Genomic DNA, 25,040 nt, shown 5'->3' on the forward strand with positions numbered 1-25,040 from the left:
ATAGGTTAATAAAAACTTCTTAAGTCATATTTCTGTTTCTTTTTAAATTGAAAAACATGTTGGCATGTCGAAGATACAGCCTGAGTTGGGACTAAAGTGGAAAATGACTAATGGACACAGATTGGAGCCGCTGGTACTTTAAGTGGAAGCAACATTTTTGTCCTCAGGTTTATTCGCTAAGATTGTGGAAAACTGATGCAATCTAACAGACAAACGCTGCATGTTTACAAATTGGCATCCCTATGACCAAAAATGGAGAAATAACCTGCGCTTATTCCGCGGAAAAAATTAACAATAAATAATATAAATAAACATGAACACGAGGTTGTTAATTGTCAAGAAAGGTTAAAGAAGCTAAATAAGAATAAAGACCATAATGCAAATTGTTTCTGTGTTCTATGTTTTTTAACCTTTGTTTTCTTATATCTAAAATATTACAAATAGTAACTAGGCTTAAAAATGCCCATATTTGTTTCCAAACGCATCTAATGAATTGCTGAAGTACGATGGATTAACGTAATAAGTATTATATGTGCCATACCTAATTTATACCATATCATATCCGATAACAGGTGGAGAGACCCACCAAGACCACCCATGAGTCAACCTCCGACATTAAATAGGAGGGCTGCTCGGAGCTCACTCTAGAAGTCTGTAACGGAGCAAAGGCTTGAGTGAATTTATGGTCGAGGTTCCGATAGTTATTACTGACTCAAACAACTATAAAACAAAAAACATACGGGACTGCATTTATTTTATTACATTTTTATTATTTTTCATCGCGTTATTTATTTATTTAATTCTTTTTTTCCCCTCTTGCTTTAACGTTATTTACTTTTCATTCATTTTTCGAACCTTCTGGTAGTCTTTCGCTGCTGCTGCTGCTGCTGCTGGGTAATGGCAAGCTCGGGAATACAACTTTTTGGTTTCTTGCTCGCAGTGGTGGGTCTGGCAGCCATCGTCACCGCCACTTGCATGGTAGAGTGGACCACATTCGAGAGCAGCGAGGAGCAGGCGGAGATCTACGGGGGGCTGTGGGAGACGTGCAGGGTGTCCAGCTCACGGATGAGCTGCAAGGCCCGTGATTCATTTTTAGAACTGCCATGTAAGGTTTTTCCATTATTTTTTTTTCATTCGGAAATTAAATTGAAACTAGGATACACAGTTACGTGCATTGTGCCTTGTAGCTACATTTTTGAACATATATAGCAACAGTGGTGTAAAATGCCAATGTTTAACAGTCCACACAAAAAAAGCTTTAAAAATGCGCAAGAAATCCAACTGGACTTATTGGAATACACGTTGCTACATGAGTGAGAAGCAGTTATCACAGTAGGAAATGATCAAGTAACGGGATCGTTTATGTCTACAGGGGGTATCCAGGTCACCAGGGCAGTGTTGATAAGCAGCATCTGTCTCTCAAGTCTGGCAGTTTTGGTGTCCATTTGGGGAATGAAGTGTACTCGCTTTATGGAGGAAAGGGAAGAGACCAAACGCTTCATGGCATTGTCTGGAGGAGTCATGTTCATGATCTCTGGTAGGTTCAAATCATGATGGAATTTTTTAGGCTTTCAGAATTTAAATGATCAATTCAAACTATATGCTTTTAATGGAACCTTTTTAGACATTGGCTAAAGCTCCTTGGTTTAAACCTGTGGCAAGAGCCAACCCACCATTCAACACCAGTGCTCTATTTAGTGTCTACAAGTCCTGAGCAACACAGCAGTTCTTCTCCCTGGAAGACAATCTCACAACAGCTTCCAAAAAACTACGAACAAGCTTGTGATAATCTTATACTTTTGAGTCCAGTCCTAGCCTTACCACACAGTATGACATAATAAGTTGTAGTTGTTTGTTTTTTGTAGTTGGTGGGTCTTTATGTACGGATGGACAGATGGACAATGTAAAATATATACATGAGTTGTCCATTGGCCATTCAGTTGGAATTGTACATAGCCGATTAAGAAGTACACATTTCAGTCAATAGACAGATTTTTTTTCCAAATTTAGATATTTCAATGAACTAGTATGTGTCAAGTATATTGGTAGATATATAACATGTCAGGTTTTTTTCCTGCTTTTCCACATTAAGGTTTATTGGCTCTGGTTGTGACCTCCTGGTACGTTGGATTACTCATTAAGGCCTACAGAGAAGCCCATCAACTAGACAGGTGACCAAAACACACGCATACACATGCCCACACATTCAAAAAACACATAAATCTCATAGTGCCACCTTCATGCCTGTTGTCGGTGCATCTGTCTCTGTGGCCTTCTGCCTAACTGGAGTGTGTGATCCTTCTCTGCCCCGTCACAGATATGAGTTTGGCAATGCAGCTTTTGTCAGCTGGGTGGGGTCCATCCTCAGCCTGGTGGGGGGGGCGTTCCTCAACTGTCGGAGGTGCTATGGGAGGAGGTCGTCTATGTCCCCGGCTATGATACGCCAGTCAGTGGCAGGCGGTGCTGAATATGTTTAATGTTAAAGGTCATACTCGGCTAGGGCCAACCTTAAGGATTGTAGCAAGCTTCGTTGTATTTAATCGTTCGAAAGGTCAGTTTTTCTTTCTGTATTGAACAATGAAGTGTAAACTGTCAGGGTTGTTTGAGTTGTAGCCCTTAAATACTATTACAGACTCAGCAACCACTGACCCTAAAGTAGAAAGGGTAGAAACTTTAAGAAGGAACATATGAAGGATCCATCTGTCTAGGAATGGCTGAGTGCAATAGGTGCTGATTAGGCAGATGTAAATTATTTGCAAAAAAACAAGCACAAATTATATAATTATGGCAAAGAAAAAATGAAGGTTTAAGTACAAAATGCACTAAGATCTATGTTGTGGTGGTTATATGTTTTTTTTAAAGTTTATATTATCAGAGAAAGGTCCGTTTATCTGCTGTACATGCGTTATTTTGGGTTGTATTTTTTTATGATTTTTTATGATTTTTCCAGATTTGTATAGAATAATAGTATATTTTGACCTTTTTTAAAGAATAAATTCAACATTTGGTCTACTTTGGCCTACGTGTCTATGTCTATCTTTGTTGATGCTAAATTAGCGAGCAGAGCGAGCAAATCTGGCAGATAAAAATCAGGGTTTAATGAGGATTTTCCTGAGAATGAGCAAGCTTTCCTTCCTTTTTCAACAAGCTGAGTAAATCCGGCAGTTAAAATGTTTATAAATCTTGTTATTTAATCACAGTATTCCATAGGAGAACTAATTACTCAGAGACGTTTGTTTCTATGTTGTGGTTACCGAGTCCACCCTGAGTTTAGTGTAAAGCTGTTTCAATAAGATAAGAGCATTTTATTACACTTCCTATTTGACTTGGAGAGGGCTTGCTGGGCAGAGAATGCCAAATGTGTTTAAGGTTTTCATAAAAAACAAAAGTTTTCTCCACCGTCATCCTCATTCTTATAGTTGGTTTTGTTGTTTCTGTAGTTGCTGTTTTGTCTCGTTTTCTTCTTGGCTGTCAAAATTGATGACCTTGACATTTCTCCCCTGCTAACGCAATCAGAAGGAAATGACATCATCCTCGCTAAACAAGAGGTAGGTTGGACAGAGAATTCTGGGAAATGACGGTTTTTTTCCCCAAGCGGATGGTGAGGCCACACAGCCACCTCCCACAGGGCCTATAAAGCCCTTCCCGTGCATATACGTCCAGGAAGGGGAAAGGGTTTGGAGTTGGATTCAAATGAAAGGTAAAGTGGTAGAAGGCATCCATTTTTTTTTCTTGTCAACCACCTTCTAAGCATGCCTGCTTAGATAATTATATTTCATTGTTTCATTTTTCTTCAACTCTGCCAAACTTTTGCAGCATGCAGGTGGTGTGTATTCAAAAGACTGACCTGGGTTATTATGCCAAACTCTTTCCACCAAACGCCTTGTTTTCAAAACCACTCCAGTGAAGCCATACAGGCTATACGTGCCTGGCGGTAATGTATTTCACTTGTGTTTGCTAGGAACTCCTGTCCCCCACCCAAGAGAAACAACCGGATATAAATTTGTTTCTCTAAGTCACATTATGCTGTAGTAGACTAATGGTTTGTTTAAGTCAACTTCCTGTCAGTATAGTTTAATCTGCAGCTGGAGCAATTTCAAGCCTAGTTATTATCTTGAAGTTCAAATAATAAAAGGGTCAATTATCCTATACCAATAGACCTTTCAAACTGACATGGTTTCTCACGCCCGTCTGTCACCGGTGCCACGAAACAGAGATCTATGGTTAAAACTGCCACAATTTTTTCACACATTGAGCCATTCTTAAACCAGTCAATCCATCAATCTAACTTCACCATGTCTCTCTCCACCCTGATCTTAACCAGTGCTGCCCTTAAAGGATGAAGAACAGGTTGTGATAACAACATTCATGAATAAATAGCATTTTCTGTTATATCTCTACCTCGTTTTATAAAAACAAACCAGGTGTCAGTGAGGTGGTAGAAGCTAACAAATAGTTTGACTTTTATTTTTTTTCAATTACTCATTTAAAATTTCTCTTTTATAGACGTGTCACAAATAGCTATTGAGAGGCAGTGACGCGTAGAGGAATCTGAATCAAAGTTTTACAAAAAATGCTGCCTTCTGAGGTGCCTCCGACTATAGGCAGGTTTTGTAGACGTTTCCTTCGTCGCTCAAGACATCCCACAATCCTGTGCAGCCGCTTTCCTGACCCGACAAGAGGAATACAATGGTGAGCAACAGTTCCTAAATGTAAGTTTGTAATGTAACACTTTTAGACAACAACTGTAAGAACAAATAATGCTTCTCAAATGAAATTCAAAAATCTGTAAAGAAAAAAAGAAAAAGGAATTAGTCCAAATGACTGAGGGTTGATGTAACCTTTATACTGTAACTGACGGACGTCGACTGTCGGTATTTTTTTAAGTATAGCCTACGTCTAGTTCCAGACTCCTTTACAGGTAACTTCATACGAAACATCACTTCCGTCTGGGACACTGCCATAGTGGGCGGGCCGGCGTACCATACAAATGGATAGCGCCAAATGATCGCTCTTCTCATCTGTTACACAGCTCGGCCCGACCGTACATCTATGGACTCGACAAACTTGAGAGCGCAATTCCTATATTTGAACGTACCCAACGTACACCATTGCTATGGCGGCAGCGCCCTCTCATGGCCCTGGCCTCCTAAAGAACGTTTAAAATAAGAGTCCATAACTATTTAAGTTGTCTTTTCATTTAATCTCTTACATAATATTTTGACAATCAGGCGCAACAGTTTGGGGTAATAAAATATATTGTAAATAAGTCAATTAGGCCCCTTATTTTTTATTTCCGTTCTTTATCTTAGGCCTATTTGACTGGATTCCGTTGGATCTTATCACCCTAAAAGGTTGACCACCCAAATACTTGTGTTTGTGTGTGTGTGTGTGTGTGTGTGTGTGTGTGTGTGTGTGTGTGTGTGTGTGTGTGTCCGCTAAATAAAACCCAACGCAGAACCAAATCAGGTTCAGGACTGCGTCGATGCGTCTGCGTGGTCCTTGCGTTGTGCGTAAACGTGCGATAATCAGCCCGTAAGTGTTATAAGCCGTTCTATGGCTAACCACACTCACACCTGGTGGCATAATATCACCCCTTATATTTAGTTCAGAACCCGCTAATTGCACAAACTTACCTCAAGAGGGAGACGTTGTCTAGCGTTGACTACTGAGACGCAGCCACCGTTTCACACGCATTATCAGGAAAAATCATTCTAGAAAAAAACATTGACATAGGCCTACATATCTTTTCATAAGGTATCCCAAAAGGAGATCACCCCCCTCCCCTTTTTTTCTATTTTGTTTAGTTTTTCAAAAAATCCTGCACCGTTTAATTTGGCAATGTAGAATAAAGAATCCAGCTGCAAAGTGTATCATACCCTTAATTATCACGCATAACACTTGACCTACCAGTTTATGAAACAAGGTAATACAGCCGAATGACACTTTAAATTAGGTGTAATGTACCATATTGAAAACTAGTGTTATTAGCTAGTTTAATTATATGCCTATTTAAGTTTACCGCCAAGTTCAGTCAAACGATGCTGACCCATTGAGCTTTACATTCGCCTCCACCTCGTCCGGACCAGAGCGGTTCTGGAGCAGAAAGCTCTGATTGCTTTATTGGTCCATTCTTCCGAGGGGAGGAGTTAGCGGAGCCAGAAAGAGTCCTTACAAAATGCGTGTCCCTCAGTCAAAGAAATACAATTTCCGCCCTGCGTCCGATGCCGTCCTGAAAACATCCCAGATGACCCATCGTAACATCTCCAATGGACTGTACAGGATCTCTCTATCTGGGTTGTGACTGACGGTCAAACTCTGCGGCGTTTCCAAGTCGCTCCTGTGACTCCCATCCACATCGCCGGGACAGGTCGTTGTGTCACAACAGGGCTCCTCCGCCGAGGACCATGGATGTAAACTTCTCATTTGGCCGTGCCTTGTCACTGGCCCTCTTAGCACTTTTATTGACTTCTTCAGCTGCTATTCTAAAGCCTTACGATCTATTATATGAAAATGCCGTCCGGTCATTCACAGAAGGTGATTATACGAACGCGGTGCGGTACATGGAAGGAGCGCTCAGCAGTTACGCAGAAGTTACTAGCGCCCAAGTACGATGTCGGCTAAGGTGCCAGGACCAGCATCCATTCGATGCTCCATTCCGGGAGTTGCAATTCTTTGAAGTCGTCCTTCACAGGTCCGCGTGTATCAACACGTGTATTGAAGAGAAAATTGGAACCCAATCTATGCATAAAGTAAGCGAAGATGTCATTCAGGATTTCAACAGGCGCATCCCTTACAACTATCTTCAACTCGCTTATCAGAAGGTATGTAAGTATACATAGGCTACAGTATAAACGTTTATAAATAGGAAAAGTTTGCATGTCTACCATCGCCATTATTTTTGCGGTGTTTGATATGTGATGCTCTTCTTTGAATAACTTTCCGAGGCGACAAATTTTACATCAGATGCTGTGACGCAGTGGTGCGGCATGGTGATGTAATGGTGAACAGCATTCACTGTTAGCCTAATGAAACAGATTGCCTAAAATCCCATTGACACACACATATATGCCTAACGGATATTTAATTGTGTTTGATCAAATTAATTGTTAAATTAATTAATGTTTCGCTATAGAAATTCTCCCATTCATCCATTGTTTATTCCACAATTGTATCAACAATACAAGCATACCGGGTAAAGGCAGCCATCTGCTTGAACAAATAAGCCATTCAGGCGATATACACTTATTTTCCGTTGTTTACAGACTACATTGAACTACAGTACATTGCTCAAAGGTGACACCATTCAATATGGCTTTCATCATGAACTATGGATCCTGTGGGGATCGTCCTTCGATCCTCTCTCTCTCTCTGTTAGGATGTTAGGATGTAGCTGGAGGCCTGAGGGCGGGGGCAAGGCAGCAGATAGGCTTGAGGAGGAGGGAACAAGTGGCTCTCCACATACTAAACACTCCCACAACAAGGACCCCCAGGGGAAACCTGTCCCACGCATCCCTCTCTCCATTCTGCCCTATCCAGATTGACAATGTTAGGTTATGTTTCACCACCATTCTGGTATAAACTCTGATCTCAATCTGCTTCTAACTTCCTGTGGCTCTTTACAAACCAAAAAGGGCCAACAACTACTGGTAAATCTTTCCAGGGGATTGAGGTTTTAATCTGTTCACAAGTTATTCACCAGCTGTAGTATTGTTGAGTCATTTCCTTTTTCGTCACACTCTCTGTTACTAGTGTAGATTATTCGATTATTATAGAAAGATTTATATTTTCACTACTTGCAGTGAAATTATTTTATAGAAGGATGGGGTTAGGGCATCTTACTCAAGCAAGGTTACACGTCGACTGCAGACATTAAGGATTCAACCCACACAACGTTTCGGGCTGGGAGTCAGACCACCAGACTGTCCTGCCTAGCTGGTGGCATCTGTGTTTCTGGTTTCCTCATACAAATCTGTGAGGCAGGCGACTTCCAGGCCCTCCTAATATGGCCTGACTGCAAATGCCGGGGCGCTGACACATGGCTTCCACTGCTCAGATGTAGGGGTTCCTTCTTGCAGTTAATGGGCCGTGTCCTTCTCCTTTTGTCAGTCGGCGAGAAGCGGCTGATTCAGTTTTATGAATCAGCAGGAATAATCAAAGGCCGCGGATTGATGTCGTCACCAAGGCAGGCTGTCTAGACTTGAGTGGATACGTTGCCATGGCAATTAAAAAATGCCCCGATTTAAAGACCATGTGTTTGGAGGTAGAATAGCACGTGCTGTTTTTACACTCGTACGAGAAGGTAAGCGGCTCCGCTTGTCGCGTGCCTGATGTTTCCTTGGCAAGCTGCCATCATCGTGACTGACATACACGTACAGAGGTTAAAAAGGGAAAAAATATATATATATTATTTTTTTAAACGTATTATATTTTAGTATGTGTGTTTTGTATTCAGGCACATACACGTGTGTTTTGGTGATGTGGGGTTTTGATTTGTTCGTACATAAATATAATTCCTCCCAAACCTTAACATTCCACCCTCACACACCCTCTTCTTGAAAGCCCCTGGCATAATGCTCCTATTGGTTCTGGCAGCACACACACACACACACACAGACACACACACACACACACACACACACAGACACACACACACACACACACCCACACACACACGCAGACACACCCCTCACTCAAGCTGTAGTGCGTATGTCCCCTTGATTTCCCAAAACATTTAGCCTTTCTCAATATTTAGCTTTCCTGTTGTGGCCTGTTTGCTTTACTAAAAAAAGAGAGACACGCCACCTTGTGCAGCTATTAAAGGGAGGGTCTTGTAGACGTTGGGCCTGGCTAGCCCTCTAGTGCTGGGGCCAGGCCCGACCGCTAGCCCTCTAGTGCTGGGGCCAGGCCCGACCGCTAGCCCTCTAGGGCTGGGGCCTGGCCCAGCCCGTAGCTCTCTAAGGCTGGGGCCTGGTTCAACCACTAGCCCTCTAGTGCCGGGGCCTGGCCCCACCCCTAGCCTTCTAGTGCTGGCCCCACCACTAGCTTTCTAGTGCTCACTGTCTATTAGCCCAGCCCTCCAGTGCTCACTGTCTATTAGCCCAGCCCTCCAGTGCTTACTGTCTATTAGCCCAGCCCTCCAGTGCTCACTGTCTATTAGCCCAGCCCTCCAGTGCTTACTGTCTATTAGCCCAGCCCTCCAGTGCTCACTGTCTATTAGCCTGTCCATTTGCCCAGGGTTAGCCTTCTAGAGCTATCTGCCCATTGGTCCAGCCCTCTAATGCTCTCATTAGCCATCACTATGTCCTTTAGGGCTCTCTTTCCATAAGCCCAACACTAGCCTCCCCCAGTGCACTCTGTCCATTGGCTCAGAGTTCTGCCTCCGCTGGCCCTGACCACAGAGGCATCAAAGACCCCTGGCCGGGACATGCCCTGAGGCCCACAGAGCTCCCTCATGTCCTTCCATAGCCATCTCCCCTGGCTACATCCCTACCTGGCCGGGCAGGCCTCACCCCTCTTGCGCTCTGAGGGGGGATTGTACAGGCATGAGTGAAGCAGACCCACGCCATGTGGACACCGGTTGGACCTCATCACAAACTTCTGACATTTGCCCAGGAACAAGCTTTGGAACTGTGATACAGGGGTTTTGGTTTAAAGGCCCTATCCAATTATAGTTTGATTTTTCGAACGTCTTTCGTGAGGCGTCTGCGTAGAACCAGAGGTTGGTGCAGGGCATAGTTGTTCAAAAAGTGGGAGGGTTTGTGGAGTTGGCTGGGGTAGAGCTTTGTTACGGCAGTGCTAAGCAATCAATGTAAACAAGCGTGGAGGATGGCAGTATAGTAGACATTAGAGCAATGTTATAAGACAAAATACTTGGCATTTTAACGACAGTGCAGGCATGTGTGATAACTAGGTGTTACAGCCTTATACCAGAAGTTAGCACAAACAAAGGTTTGTGAAAATCCTTTGTTTTGTGCTACAAAAATACCTACAATAAGAAAATGGGGTCTTTATTGTGGTATTGAAGTAATTCAACCACGAGTAGCCCAATTTTGGCCTTTAGTTAGCGAAAACTTAAAAAAATATGGATTAAATGTGGATGTTGTTTATTGGAGCTTTCAATGACGCTCTTACCAGGTGGTTCTCTGGGTGGCTCTCCTCCTGATCTCTAGCAGATGGCGCGTGTTTGGTTGAAGAGCTGTGTAAAACTCCCGGTCATCAATGAAAATAAACTGGTACAAATTCTTCTTTCCTAATTCAAATAGCTCAAGCGTTTTCATCACAAGACAAATCGTTTAGGGCGGATGGGTAAGTGTGTGTGTGTGTGTGTGTGTGTGTGTGTGTGTGTGTGTGCCATAATTGCATAGCTTTCTAGTATACCCGGTCTGCTGCTGTGACTCAATGTGTCCCTCTTCAGCCTGCGGTCACGCTGATTCAATCTGATTCCATCACATCATCGTGCAGACAGAGGAGAGAAGAGACAATATCTGTTTCTGTTTTAGGGATCCTCTCTAGGCTTGACTGAACTAGGAATGTTGGACGGAAGAAACTTTTAGTATAATAGTAAAGATTTCAATCAACCTTTTTATGATGATTGTTCTTTTTTGCTACAACTGCTGTAGCATAGGCTTGTATTTTTATTGTGTGTCTGTGTGTGTCCTTTTGTGACTGGGTATGTGTGTGAGATCGATGGGACCAACAGATGCTGGTGATGTCATCACCACATTTTATGAAGGATGAGTTCAGACAGGGGCCGACTGATTTCTGTCATTGCGTTATTTAAACAAAAGGGAGATGTTCTCATTGCTTATGCACTGGAAAGAAATGTTGGCTCCCGTCTTTGTTTAACATGGAAGACATTTCAGGAGGTTTTTCACCTCATCGAGGGGCCTTATTACACTGGCTAAATAACCGCAACCAGAGACAAAAAAAAAAAGACAAACAGTTGATTAATTGATTTCCCAGTGCACCTGCAGTACAGTACAGCCGCCTGTCGGCCCGGCAGCTTGGCAGGGCACGGTGTTTGGCGAGTGGACATCTGGACATTGTAGCACTTCTCTGCTCCCTACTTCCTTCCCCATGACTGCATTCGAGCCAATAACTGCATCCTAGGAATGTGGCTCATCCCACCCTTAATGTTCTTTCCTTAATCAACCCTAAGTAAGGAAGCGGGGGGGGAGTTGTTTTTGTGTGCTGAGCTGTGACCGAGCTCGTTGTGGACGAGGGATCCGCTTGGCCCGTGTCAGGCTTTTTAAAATGAGCTGGCCGTCCCCAACACATTGGCTAACTTCAGACCAGGACAGCTGGCAAGAATGTGGTCCCATATCTTCTGATTACAATCTCGCACTGATTAAGTATGATGGATTAGTTGAGTACAGGCTTTCGTATTTCTTTATTCAATGATGGCTGCAATATTCCTGCAAACAAGAAGGACGATTTTGGATTGGCTTTCTGGTTCCTCAGTGTTCGGGACCAATGTTCAGGCCAAAAATATGACATTCTCCTGGTTGTCAGTTGAGTGAGGAACCAACTGTTGCCAAAATTGCAAGATGGCCAGGCATCTGTTGAGCATCATTAATGACTCAAACTATGTATTTACTCAGTCTGTCTGCCATTCCTTGTGCGCAGCTGATGTAGGTGAACGGCAGTACTACATTCTATATGTGTACCTTTTTAAAGTTTTTCCTTTATCCGTAATTCAGAATTTAAAAAGTGTGTTTGAGATTATTTTAACGCAAATATTTTGGCTACTTTAGGGATCAAGTTTCTTGAGAGTGGTGCTTAGATGATGTGCTGTTTAAGTCAGCACCTGTAGAGATCAAAAGAAAAGTTTGAGGCAACCATTATTTTAACGGAATGTTCAATAAAATACTGCATCCCATGCTACGTTTCTAATAATGAGGTTTTATTATGACAAATAAAATGAATGTATAGTTCTGCACATAGTTGTTCCTCAGATCTCTTTGAATAATTTCAGGAAAGAGAGAGATTTTTTGGAGAATAAACTATAGAGAAACAATGGTTTGTTTCACAGGAAGCCAGCCATCTGTTTTCGAAAAAGCCTTTCTTTTTTTTTTCGCTTACTTTGAAATGTACTGGCCAGTGGGGGTCATGTAGCATATTACAATAAACTTCAGCAAAGCATTTTTGTATTCCCAGCCCCGCTATATCTATAAAAAGAACCACATCCACAGATCAAAATCAACCAAACAGGACCCCCAAACACATCACAGTACCCAGTGTAAAAAGTACCAAAAGTATTTTTGGCAATAGGGTAACGCTTCCTGTTGGGCTGGATGGATGGAGGGTCATGATAATAGCGTCGTGGATGCAGTCCAACAGGAGAAGAGTAGTTGTAGCAGAGGTCAGGCAGCGTGGTCCACATGTCTCCCATTACCACTTAGATTCAATCAACAACACAGATCTGGGTCCCTGCCCAAAGCCTAATCTCAGCTCAGGTTAGATGGTGTAGCGATGAAAGAGAGCAGTGTTATTTAAAGACTCTGTGAGTAGACCCAATGTGAACCCGTACGGATCTTGCTTACAGTATGGAGGGGTGAACGCCCTTAGCTTGATTGCTCAGTTTTGTTTTTATGATTAGATTTATGTTATTTGAAATGCAGTTTATAAATGAAGGTCTTAAGGTGGAGCTGAGTCAGTGGTTCTTGCATGTTCAATGAGACTTCAGGTTTGCTGAGTAAACCAACCTGGTTTACAATGTGTAGGCCTAGGTGTGAATGCTCCGAACCTGATTCATACATTTTGTTCCAAAATTTGTTTTTTTGTTCATTGACATGGATGAATGCTGAGGGGAAGTTGAGGGGGGATGGATCTCATTGTTCTTCTATGTCCAATGAGAATATACTCAATGTGACCCCCGTTGATCCTGTTTACAGCTTGAAGATGTACACACTCCTGGCTTCCTCCATTTGGTTAAACAAAGATTCAATACAAGATTTGAATCTGTTAATTGAGGTGGATTGAAGTGTTGTGGTGGTCCTGAGTTGCTAGCTCTTTGATGTTCGATATGAGAAGAGAGTCATTGAGGGCCATTCACAGATCCAAGGAACTTAATGCTGGAAGTGGCACTTAGCCTATCAAGTAAGTGTGTCCATATGTTCACCGTGCACAATGTAATGTATTCACTGAAGATATCTCTTCACTGAGATGGCGTTCACTGCATAGCTATGGTTTTTTTTCAACAATAGTTAATAATAATTTCAGGGCGTGTGTCTATATAATATAAACCCAGGCATCCGCCCTATAAATCATTATGGTCTGTGGAACTTTGGACAAATGTTTGGACTTCAATGAAAAGCTGCATAGTTAGTGTGGCATGAGAGTCAAATTGTTAAAGAAAAGTATAAATCATTGTAGAAATCAATCTTTGCCCTTAACGAATATTCAAGTACATAACCTAGAAACTTTGTTTCTTTGTAACGGGAGATCTCTTGCTGCTTGACACCCTGTTATTTTCTGTGAAATCAAATCAGAGGTGTTAATTGTTTACCCAGGCTCTGTTGCTGTCGTCATTTTTTGGTTGCATCAATCTTTATGGGCGTATGTTTTAAATGTTCACATTGCCTTGAGAGAAGTATGGAATTTAAAATATATAAATAAATAAATAAATAAACGATCATAGGTCAAGCACATAAACCGAAAAACCACTTAATCGCCTGTCTAATGCTGATAGTACTCTGATATGATTCTTCTCTACATGTTTATATCCTGTGGAAAGACAACATTAAGGTTCAGTGAATCCAGCCTGATCTCCGCCCGAGATGGCCTCATTAGGTTGGACGCCTGGCACTGTAGAGAGGGAACCCTTCCAACACAGTGTCTCTCTCTCGCTCTCTCCCCACTGGTGTGTTTGTCGTATCATTGCCAAAGAGCTGTGTTCATCTCAGGAATGTGTTTTGCCCGGGTTTCCAAGTCCCTCCCCAACCTCTCCCCCTCCCAAAACCCAGTGCTTTTTGATTTATGTATCAGTGATGTCAGCTCTGGGGGGTCTGCAACCCTGTGAAGTACCTGGGAAGAGGCAGTGATTCACCCATGCTGTGATCCTGGTGCCGTAATATCCGGAGTCACAAGGAGAATGCGGTCCTCCTCACGACCGTGACCTGACCTTCAGGCGACTATGACCTCACCACTTCAACATCTGGTTCAGATTGTTAGCCCAACCCCTGCCAGTCGTAGCTAATTACTGTGTTAACCAGCGTTTTTTGTTTTCTGCTGAAAGTGAAAGTCAGGCTTCTCTTTGCGCTTTGTTTTGACTATGGGGTTGAAATGGTCCTGCAACAGATGGAAAAGCGATGCTCACATTTGACACATTTTTGGATACCTGTGATCTTGCCACACTTTTCTCACATGTTATTTACTGCCTCATCAAATCTAAGCAGGGGAGCTAAACTTTCCAAAATTATATCAAATTGATGACCCAGATGGATCATTTTATTATGAATTACTAGCTAAAATCCTAAAGGACCCTATAACATCCCTTTGCAATTTTACTTGGAAATGCAATTATATAACGGAAGCAAGCTATTTAACTTTTTTTTTTAAGTTACAATGTTTTCCTTCTCTTTTGGCTTTTTCAGTAAGTTTATTTTGCTTATGATAATGAATGAATGTGGCCCGTTCTGGGAGTAAGTGACAGCTGTTTGGCTCTAGTGGGGCGATGATGGACAAGGGACTTCAAGCATTCTGGCTCCACTTAATAAAAAATCTGACTGTTTAACTCAGCCAATAACAGCAGGATAATCTGAGGACCTGTGCTTGAAAACTTTATTCTCTCTTCAGCAGTTCTCCGCCTGAAAGTACCTTGTTTAAAACACAAAGTGCACCTGTTTTCAATCGTAGTTGAAAATATCTGTTTGGCGTTTTTATACTTTTATATCTTAACAGTTGTATTATAAGTTTGTTATTATAATGACAGTGCCGTGGTGGTGATGATGATAATCTGCTTCCAGCTTATCTCATAGCCTGGAATGCTGGAAGTTAAATAAAAGAATAAGGTTGATTTAATGTGCATGTTTTGGGCTGGCTTGCTTACTGAATAGTGAAAAGGTGCACCTGGCTTGTTAAATGACCATTTATCAGTAAGCTTTGACTGGTTAAAAATAACATAAAATAGAACATCCTTTTAACTCTACTATTCCTAAAGTGCCTCATAAGCGGCTAACGGTTTAGGCATGAGTGCTTTCTCAATTCTCTAACATAACACATTTTAGGGCTGTGTTGAGAGGATAAATCATGTTGTTTTTTGCTGTTCATGAAACACTTTGTGTTTTTTACCCCTTGTCGAACCAGTGGAGTTTCTCAAATCCTGTTGTTCTGGGATGGATTATATGATGAGAAAATCTGGGAGAATTCCCAAAGGCAATAATGGTAGATATTTCAAAGCATTGTTGATGTTCATTTGTGGGACATTTACCAAACCATAGATAGTATGCATATAAAACCATTTTAGACATGAATCAAGGCCATATTTCCTATAATGTTTTGCAGATTTTGTTATCAACTCTACAACTATTTATTCGTACAGACAATGGCCTCATCCCACTTGGGCCAGTGGGAGGAGGTGCCAGTGTTTGCCGTCATAGTATTGCTTTGGAATAAAAAGTATGGCATATATTAAGTTATTTTTAGAATGTATTTAAACAGGAAGAAAATACAACTGTTTGGGTTTTTTATGAATGAAGCCATACCAAAGCAAAGTTTTGCTTTTGTTTTATTCTGCTTTATGTAAAACATTCCAGACCATTTAGTTTTCAAAGAAAGCTTTCCTAACCACACTTTAACCTTCAACATTATTTTTTTACAAAAATGTATACTTTTTTTTAAATTCCCACAGAAAACACATGGGTGCCAATTGAAACAAAATGAAATCTGGTGTAAAAATGTCTGAGCAACTCTGCTGACAGTTTTTGAAACCAACTACGTTAGATGGATGGGTGGCTAGGTGAATGGGAAGCTGGATGGTTGGTTCTGGTCATCTTCACTTGACATCCTGACAACCTGTTTCAAGATAAGAGTTTACGATCGGGTTCGGTTTCCATTCAACATTGGGATGACTGTGCTATGTTTTCCATCAGAGGAGACCCCCCCCCCCCCCCCCACCCTATGGTCCATCCTAAGGAATGTAGACTTGCTGGCTCCAGTTGGGTTCGGGAATACGAGACTCTGACGTAGCCCATGGCTACGATTGCTCAATGAATGAGAAATGCCCACAGTATTGTGATGGCTCCTGTCGAGTTTTATCTCTGAAGAGGACGTTTTCCATTGGTTTTCTGAAGCTTTCAAAAAACCATTGGCTATATTTACAGGTCAGGGTATTTAGTGTACACTTGACCATGGATACACTGCTGCCATGCTCACAAAAGAATGATGGCCATTATCCTCATTGCCTAAATGACTTGTTTTCTTGTTGTATATAGAGAGAACCTTGGTATGACCTACCAAAGCTTGTATAACCGATTTCTCAATTATTTGAACCTATTGCCTCAGGCTTTGGGCTGTTTCCCGTCAAGTTTAAGACATACATTTTTTTTCAATTTCCCCAGCTGGGGTTATCAGTGCTCTAAGCTACAACAGAATTGTGCTCCTTCTTGGTTTCACTTTTGGGGCTTACAACATTAGCTTTGATATGGAAACAGCCTTAGCTGATTGCTCTGGTGAGCTTCCGCTGACCATTTAAATGGGATGTCTTCAATGTTGATCTGACTTATACTGCAAACCCTGGTATTGCTTAACACGGCACTTGACTGGCCAGGCAGTTTCACAATGAAGAAATTCAGGTGAAGAGAATGTCTTCGAGCGCAGTTTAAACATTGTTCAGCATCCGATGGCTCTCGTTGATTGGTGTATACACTTTCATTGGTATAAGTTTTCCAAAGGGGGGCTACTGTCCTTTACAGTTATGACATCTTAGATATCCGCTGGGGTTCAATGTTTTCTTTGATGCAGGTTTACTGGCAAACCCCCACAACTCTAGTGAAGTCTAGTGAAACTCGGCGGGTTTTACGGCTCTAAGTAAACCAATGCATGGTAGTTAAAGTGTTTTAAGATAATTATAGGCTCTCGAGTTATTTCATATGTGCAAGGCATGTGCTCTGGGAGTCGAGATGTTTTCCATTTGGCAGGAAATGAAATAAATAGGGAGAGATCCATTATGTTCATGGCTCATTTTAACAATGCACTGAGTTGGCCTCTGCATTGCAAAACATCGCCTCAAGATGGTTTTTAATGACATCAGCGCAATTGTGGGGAACACAAGGTGTGCGATTATCACCTGTTCCTTGCCAATAGACTACTTCATAACATCAACATGGTATGATTTACTGGGGTTTGTTCGGTTTATGAGGTCGGTGTCCTCTGTAGTTGGGACTGTTTTTTTCACATGCTATTTTGGACATATTTCCCCACTGAACTTTATCATTCTGATACCCTATGTCTTTCCATGATTTATTATTTGAGGACTATGTTCTATTTTCTAAATGCGCCAACGTAAGCAGTTTTCAATAGGAACATACAAATGTGGTCCACCTTGAACCCCCTGTGTTCCACACTGGGCGCTCCGCAGCCCGTGTATGGTGCGTGTGGTCCGCTACCCAACGGCAGCAGCAGCAGCAGCAACAGCAGCAGCACCGCCTCATCCCAGCCAACAATAACCACCACTTTCTTCTTGTTTTCCCGCACAGGGGCGATATGTGGTCTCCGGCGAAGTGTGTTCTCATGTCTCCGCACATACAATCGCTCTCCTTGTTCCGTGTTTTCCATGAGCTCTGTCATGGCTTGGACAGCATAGCCTGGATGTGGTTCTTATTTCACCCGTGCGGTGAAGGTTTACAGCTCAGAGCTTACGTCAGGCTGAATGCGGTGCGGCATGCATATCTGAGGCACTTCCTAATGGAGAGGGCCGGCGCGGACGGCTTTGTGTCTAGGATCAGCGGCAGCAGGCCCTGGCTGACTTCAGGAGGCCTCAGGGGGTTCTGTGGATGGATGCAGGGTTTGAAATTAGAGGATTTAGGTTAAATGATAACATTTGAAGACACGGATCAACATGGCATGAAATAACGATAACATGTATACACTTTTTAGACAGTGTTTCGTCGGTCAAAGCAAGATTAAAAAAATAAATGTCAAAGACTTCTATTACCTTCATGACTTAGATTAGACCAGGCTTTGACAATCGACATGTTTTTAAAATGCACTTGTTTGTTTTCTTGAACTTGTATGTTGTGCAAGTTCAAGCAAGATTAAAAAAATAAATGTCAAAGACTTCTATTACCTTCATGACTTAGATTAGACCAGGCTTTGACAATCGACATGTTTTAAAAATGCACTTGTTTGTTTTCTTGAACTTGTATGTTGTCTGTCGTACATATCTTTAATGCACCGTAACCTTTCAGGTGCGCTAAATGCATATCTTTCCCTCTCGATCTGTTCCGTACTGTTCACAGTTCTCCTCGGACAGTTCTTACTGCAATTGCTGTTTTCGCTGTAGGCTGGGCAAATGAGCACCAACCCCACACACCGCCCCCTGTCCACAACCTTCCTGTGATATTGACTAAGGTGTGGGGGGAAAGCCCTCTGGCCTATGTGTTTTCAATCATGCCCCCTCCCCCAGCCCCCTCTCCGGGAATGTCCTCCCGTACCCTAATGGCCCTTACCTTTGGTTCACCCGCTCCGCTGGGGCCCCAAGGTATACCAGCACTCGGTGGAAGCTAGGTGGATTTTCTTCTGGAAAAACAACACTGCTTTCCGTGAGAGGGGAACGAGGGGGGTGGCTTATAGAGGGACGCTGGGAGCCGGGGTGGGGTGGGGTGGGGGGGTGGTAGATATGAAGGTCCGAAAACACTACTATAACCTAAAAAGTTGCGCTTTGGTTGAGTCGATGGCGGCACAATTACCGCTGTGCTGCGTAATCTGCTTAGGGCGGCGAATTTGCCCGTTCTGTCACCTGTTTGAGATTTGGGTTAGAATTAGGGGAGGTTTGAAGGAATTTTGAGGATATCCTAGGAACTTCCCCCCCCCGGACAGACCTAATCACTTACAGTGAGCTCAACTCTGTGCTCATCAACTCTCATGTGGAAAACCCAAATTCAAACAAACGTTCGTTGCCCCTGTGGCCTTCCAGGGAGGCTTGGTAGAAATAGCGTAACAGGCCACGTGGATTAGCTTGTGAAAGCTGAAGATTTGACTGTCACTCCACAGACATGTTATTAAAGAGGCTGGTTGGGAATTACCCCTCCTTCCCAAGGAAGTATGTTCCCTGGTTGCGTGTTATTTTCATCTACAAACAAACACAATGTCTAGCACTGAGACTTTAATTCTTCAAGCTTATGTCCCCCTCAGTGGGTCACACTAACCCCCAAACAGTTTTTGGGGGTTAAAACAACAGTTTTCCAACAAACGTTCCAGGGAATGTGAAACACGTTTTGTTACTGTAATTATTCAATCTTCTGGCAACAATGGCAGCGACAGAGCAGACCGTGGAACAAAAACAAAACAAAGGTCTGTCATCCAATGTGTTGAGCGTGGCTTCACCATCACTTTAACCAAGGGAATGGAAGCGGTATTCGGTGGTCTGATGTTGCGTGGTTGTACCGCGTCACATGACTGCCTCTGGTGAGCAGATGCAGGAAGACAGATGAATCAGGGTTCGGAAGAAACATGGATACCTTCCTCCGCAGGGGGTCCCTATGATCCGGCCGGATGTGAGGTCATTGACCATTTTGGGGAGTCACAAGAGGCATTTCTGTTTTTTTCTTTTCAGCCCCCCCTTCTTGACATCATATGCTGGTTGCCGCCCTTCCTCTACCAGGGAGGACGCTCTCGTTTGATACAGCGAGCTGATCGCGATTGCATTATAGGGAACCCTCGAGAGATCTGGAGACAGCTGGTCTAAACGGTGATGCTTGACGCAGAAAAGATTTCCACAAAACTGGAAATTGGAAGCATGATGGCCTTTTGCCTACCCTTGAGAGATTGCTAGGTGTTTTCTCCCTTATTGGGAGGTGGGTGTACGTTTAGCTTTTTGAACTGTGTGTCACAGGCACAGTATAGCTCTACTGTCTGGACCATTTCTCTTTGATTCTGTTTTACTTATGTCTGATTTATGTGGGCACTTTTATCGCCGCAGTAAATAGTGCCTTGCATGGAGCCACAACCACGTCGCAATCACATTGTATGCATTTGATTTTGGATGTGGTGTATTACCCCAATGGGAGTTTCAGCTTGTTTTAGTCTAGCATTGAGCATCTGTTTAAAGTGTAGCAGTTCATGGCGGAAAGATGCCTGAACATACTTTACATTATTTCCCATTGTTGTCCCAAAGCAACATGCAAAACCACAGAGCCATCCTGTTGCTTGAGACCTCTCGACTCCTTCATGTAATGACATAATTACTCACAGGGATGGATTGAAGCTGTGGACCGGAGCAAAAGCCTGCCTCTGTGACCCATAATGAGAAAGAATAAGAAAGACACATAACACTATGCCAACCGTATACTTTTAACATCCTTCACAGACACTAGGCGTTTAGGAAAGGGAAACGTAACTACCAGGCGGGCCAAACACTGTTCGGTCATTCCACCCAACTGTAGCAGCTGGCTGTGCTATGACTCAGGTCTAGGAAAAGCAGACAGGGGGGAAACCTTTTTAGGGGATTGAATGAATGAAGCATTTCCTGCTGGGAGTTTTCAACTGTCCAACGACAACGTTTTTAAATACTTATTGGTCAAAAGGGATTGGAGGGGGGGGGGGAAACACCATCCTTAGCCAGTGACTTGGCTACTCTTACGTAGCTTTGTTTTAGTGAGCATGAAATCATGGAGCACTTGGAAGGGACAAGCCCATGGGGCAGAGGAGTTTAATTAAATTGGCAATGGACAATCCCGAAAGTATCCAACGTATAATTCAAAAAGAAAAAGACAAAGACAATTACTTTGTAGTTAAGGAAGTATATTTTTTCATTGGGAGTGACTGTTTATTTAAGTGATAGCTCATAAATCATGTGGTGTAATTCTCTTGCAGTGTGAGAGCCGACCAAATCTAACAACAAGGCCCACGGAAGAAATACAGTTTTTCACTCAACTCTGTGTGGCGTTTTTTTAGTTCTACTGTATCCAAAGACAGTGAGAGATGGCAGAGAATTCCTCCACACACGAGTGTTGTTGTTTAGCCGGATGATCAATGGATTTTATGAAACCTCATGATGTAATTTGCCCCCGGCGTCTGCAGTGGAGTGAAAAGAAAACTCATGGAAACAAAGCCACCCACTTTTTCCTTTACACACCAGTTCAAAATAAATAAATAATCTCTAATAAATAAACACATGTTCAACAATCATGTCACTTCTTAGAGTATCTTGGCATTTCCCTAAGCTTCCCATTTGAATATGTCTAAATAGTTTTTGCACTACTTCATTGTTAACATCTCGATCTCCTCTGTGGTCTGGAGAAGAAGTGGTTTCCAGGGATTAGTTTGGACTCAAACGCTTGCCGAGTGACCTCATGGTCATTTATCAGCACTAATAAAAGCCTGTCCTATGTGAGACTTCTCTTGTGTGACATCAGAAGTTCAACACACACACACACACACACACACACACACACACACACACACACACACACACACACACACACACACACACACACACACACACACACACACACACACACACACAAACGCACACACACACACACACACACACACACACACACTGAAGAGAGTCTTACTGAAATGCAGTGTGAATCCCAGTTCACACCTCACTGCCACCTTCGGGCCTAGTTAATTAAATCTGCTGATGACAGTTAGCCACACTCTGCGAGGACTGCTTCATGTCACGGAATGCATAAAAAGCGTAATTTACGTGTGTGTGAACTTTTGAGTTGAAGGTAATGAAAATAAATGGAAAGTGAAGTCATCAGCGCCTCAAGGGCCCTTTTATTAAGCTGCTGGGTTGAATGAACTCTGACCTGCCTGTAGTTTAGGTTTTATTCTGCCTTCTAATTTAGTTGTCTCCGTAAGAACTGATCAGTTCTTATTATCCCTATAGTTGCCTCAAGGCATACCCTTTGAAAAGTGCGCTACAGTCCTCTGTTACGTTTATGTTGGCATAAACACGTAAAATAAGGTAACATTTTCATAGTTTATTTCGAATTGACAAAATGTAAATATTTCAGGACTAATATATGTATTTTAAAGATATAATTGAATCATAGCAAATCGGTGAACGAACGACTCACACACACACACACGCACGCACGCGCACGCACGCACGCACACACACACACACACACACACACACACAAGGCTGCTGTGTCTATTTATAGCGACAGAGCGAGACTTGACTAACTTTTTACTGTGGGTCGAGTGTTTCCACAGGAGATGAAGTCGTTTCCCCCGCCAGTCTCCAGAGTGTCTTTATTGACCCAGACGCAGGTGTGTCTGAAACTGCAGACTCATGACTAAGATGTTCGTGTTGTTCGTGGTCGTCGCCATGTCTCTCTCTTTCTCCCTCACTCTCCTTACCACTCTCTGTCTCTCACAATGAACGGCCTCTCTTGGGTTGCATTCTCACACCGCTTAATAGGAAGTAGCACTGAGTCGAAAGGGTTTCATCCCAGGGGTCTGGACGGCCAGGTGATGCAGCACACTGACACCTAGGTGTCTCCTGTTGGCTGGTGTGGTCAACAGGTTCCAGACAGTTTTGGTTAGAATGCATGACCAGAACAACCCGGCATGGGTCTCAACGTTGCATGATGACATGCATTGTACAAGAATTTGTTTGAGAAACTTGACATATCTGAAGTTTATGGTAGAATTTTAAAATGCCAATTCAATTAAAAAAAAAATGCATATGCCTGAGGAACATGTTACGAAGAATCGAAATCAAAGCGGTTACTTGGAAAGGGGGTTAAGGTCACTGTAGCAGATTCATTACTGCTTCAATGTAAGCTGCAAATGCTGGAAGCAGATCCCGTCCTGAGTTATTAGCACAAAGCTAGTCCCAGGAGGGCTCTTTTTAAAGTCCTTGTCAACAGAAAAAGACAATGTTTGCCTAGTGCTTTAAATGGGGCTTGCAAGTCCTGCGCAGAGCAGGACTTGACTTTGACTATTCAGCTGTTCTGTACTTTCTTGAAAAAAAAGAGACCTACACATCTTCTTTAAGGGAACTGTTGACATATTTAGTTCTCAATGATGAAAGGTCCATGTTGTGTATTGGATCTATCTTTAGAGGACAAGATCATAGCAATTTCTGGCGAATTTTGCCCTTCGAACAGATTTTTCTGTATTCTTTCGATATAGATTATGTTTTAGGATATATTTTCAAGTAGAGGTCTGTTTTGGGAATAAACTTAACAATTGCCTTAATAGAGCTTTGACTTTCACTTGAGTTTTATTTTTCTTAAATAAACAAAAAGCTGTAATCATTTATACTATGTGTCAATCCAGGCCTTCCGTTTTTCCCTGGTCTGCCAAGCCACTTCCTGGTAGAACCCTACTTCTGATAGGCCAGCGTCCAGGCGCCGGGGGCTGACACCTCTCACACTCATCTAAGCTCGTTTCTGTTAAGACATACAAGGAAACCTTCTGATAAGGTTTAACAGTCCGGTGACATCAAAAACTGGCTGTTTTTGATAGCAACTGACACCTGGCAGGGGATGAAACTGCATCTCAGTCAGTCAGAGTGGAGACTTCTACACCAACTGTTGAGCTGTATGTGACTCTGTGACGATCCTTCTGGATCTGTACTTTTTGCTATCTTTAGTGAGGCTCTCACCTCTGAAACTCAAGATTTTTGAAACACAAATAAGAACTGTGAATGGACATAATATGGACCCACCCTTTGTCAGAAGCTACCTGATGAGGCCTAAACATGTGAGCACTTGCAGGTGATACAGATACAGAGAGGGTACAGTAAGACAGATTACCTGTCGCTTGCAACGTCGTGCTCCCTTGCTGTCCATTCAATGCAAACGCACACCTTTTTTCTGACCTTTTTAAATCTCCCTTCTTAAGTTTACACTGAACTTCCATTGGCTTGTAAATTAAGTAGGAGAGGTACTTCGAATTAATTTTAATAAAATTAAAGAGGAGTTTCCATTACGATTTTTCAGACCTGGCTAAGGCCTAAAGGTTCCAGAGCCGAGGTGGTTCCAGGTGGGATTTTCTATCGCCAAAACATGTGTGTAGTCGGCTTTTATGGAGGCATTTGTCCCAGAAAGTCATTCATTGTCAAGGCCAGCGTTGACCTCGGGTCAACCAGAGGTCACTCAAGTCCAGATGGAGCCAAGTCAGCAAGCCATCCAGCCCCTCAGTCATTCAGCAAGTCAGTCAGGCAGCAAACCAGGCACTCCACTCATTAGTTTTCGGATGAAATGTCTTCATTACCGACCTGCTGTTGTTCCAGGCCTCCAAAGCCTTATTTCCACCAATATTACCTGGAACTTTTAGTGCCAGAACTACATTTCAAGAGAGAAAAAGGTTTCTTCAACCCCTTGTTGACAGAGTTCCATAGCGGTGTAAAATAAGGTCCTCTTAAATCAGGCACATGACGAATAAAAAAAGCAATATTGCCACAAATCATTTGAAACAATCTGTTTATTTTGCCTCCAATCTTGGTTGGAACCAATTATCACCCTAACCACTGAAGACCTGGGTCACCCAACCCTTTGTACACATTATTCAACTCTTTTCAAGGCCACGTTCAGTGTTGCACTCCTTTTTCAGACTTCAAGTGCAATTGAGCCCCCCCCCCCATTATACAGGCCTCCCCAGCTTATATTTACAGCACGCCATCGTGAGCAGGCCTCGGTGTGTGGCCACAAAGGATTTGCTATTACAGGAAATGGAAAATGTAAACAGATTACCAACATCTGGCTTGCGCTTTCACCCCCTTTAGCCTTGTTCTCACAAGTCTTTCTGAAATACCTTCGAAACTTCAGATTGAAACACGCTGGCTACTTTGGTCCTTATAGTGGCTTGCACAAGCTAAGCTCCTCTGAGGTGGTACCAGCCCTGGGGAACAGGAA

At 42.7% G+C, this 25,040-nt stretch overlaps 2 protein-coding genes across 2 annotated transcripts in view; both read left to right on the forward strand.

Annotated features, from left to right (window-relative positions):
• The first annotated feature begins 662 nt into the window (after positions 1–662).
• On the forward strand, positions 663–3,017 carry LOC307078696 (claudin-1-like). Its single transcript, XM_079740639.1, has 4 exons — positions 663–1,105; positions 1,373–1,537; positions 2,093–2,171; positions 2,318–3,017. The coding sequence occupies exons 1-4, from the start codon at positions 898–900 to the stop codon at positions 2,475–2,477; spliced, it is 612 nt and encodes a 203-aa protein (XP_079596765.1). The 5' UTR covers positions 663–897; the 3' UTR covers positions 2,478–3,017.
• Positions 3,018–6,212: 3,195 nt separating this feature from the next.
• The window catches only part of p3h2 (prolyl 3-hydroxylase 2), a 51,074-nt gene continuing 32,246 nt past the window's right edge, over positions 6,213–25,040 (forward strand). Inside the window, exon 1 of the mRNA XM_079739378.1 lies at positions 6,213–6,824. Coding sequence (XP_079595504.1) covers positions 6,408–6,824 — 417 coding nt within the window. The 5' untranslated portion in view covers positions 6,213–6,407. The remainder of the gene's footprint in view (positions 6,825–25,040) is intronic.

This window comes from Pollachius pollachius, assembly GCF_949987615.1.
Source record: "Pollachius pollachius genome assembly, chromosome: 7".
Taxonomy (NCBI): Eukaryota; Metazoa; Chordata; class Actinopteri; order Gadiformes; family Gadidae; genus Pollachius; species Pollachius pollachius.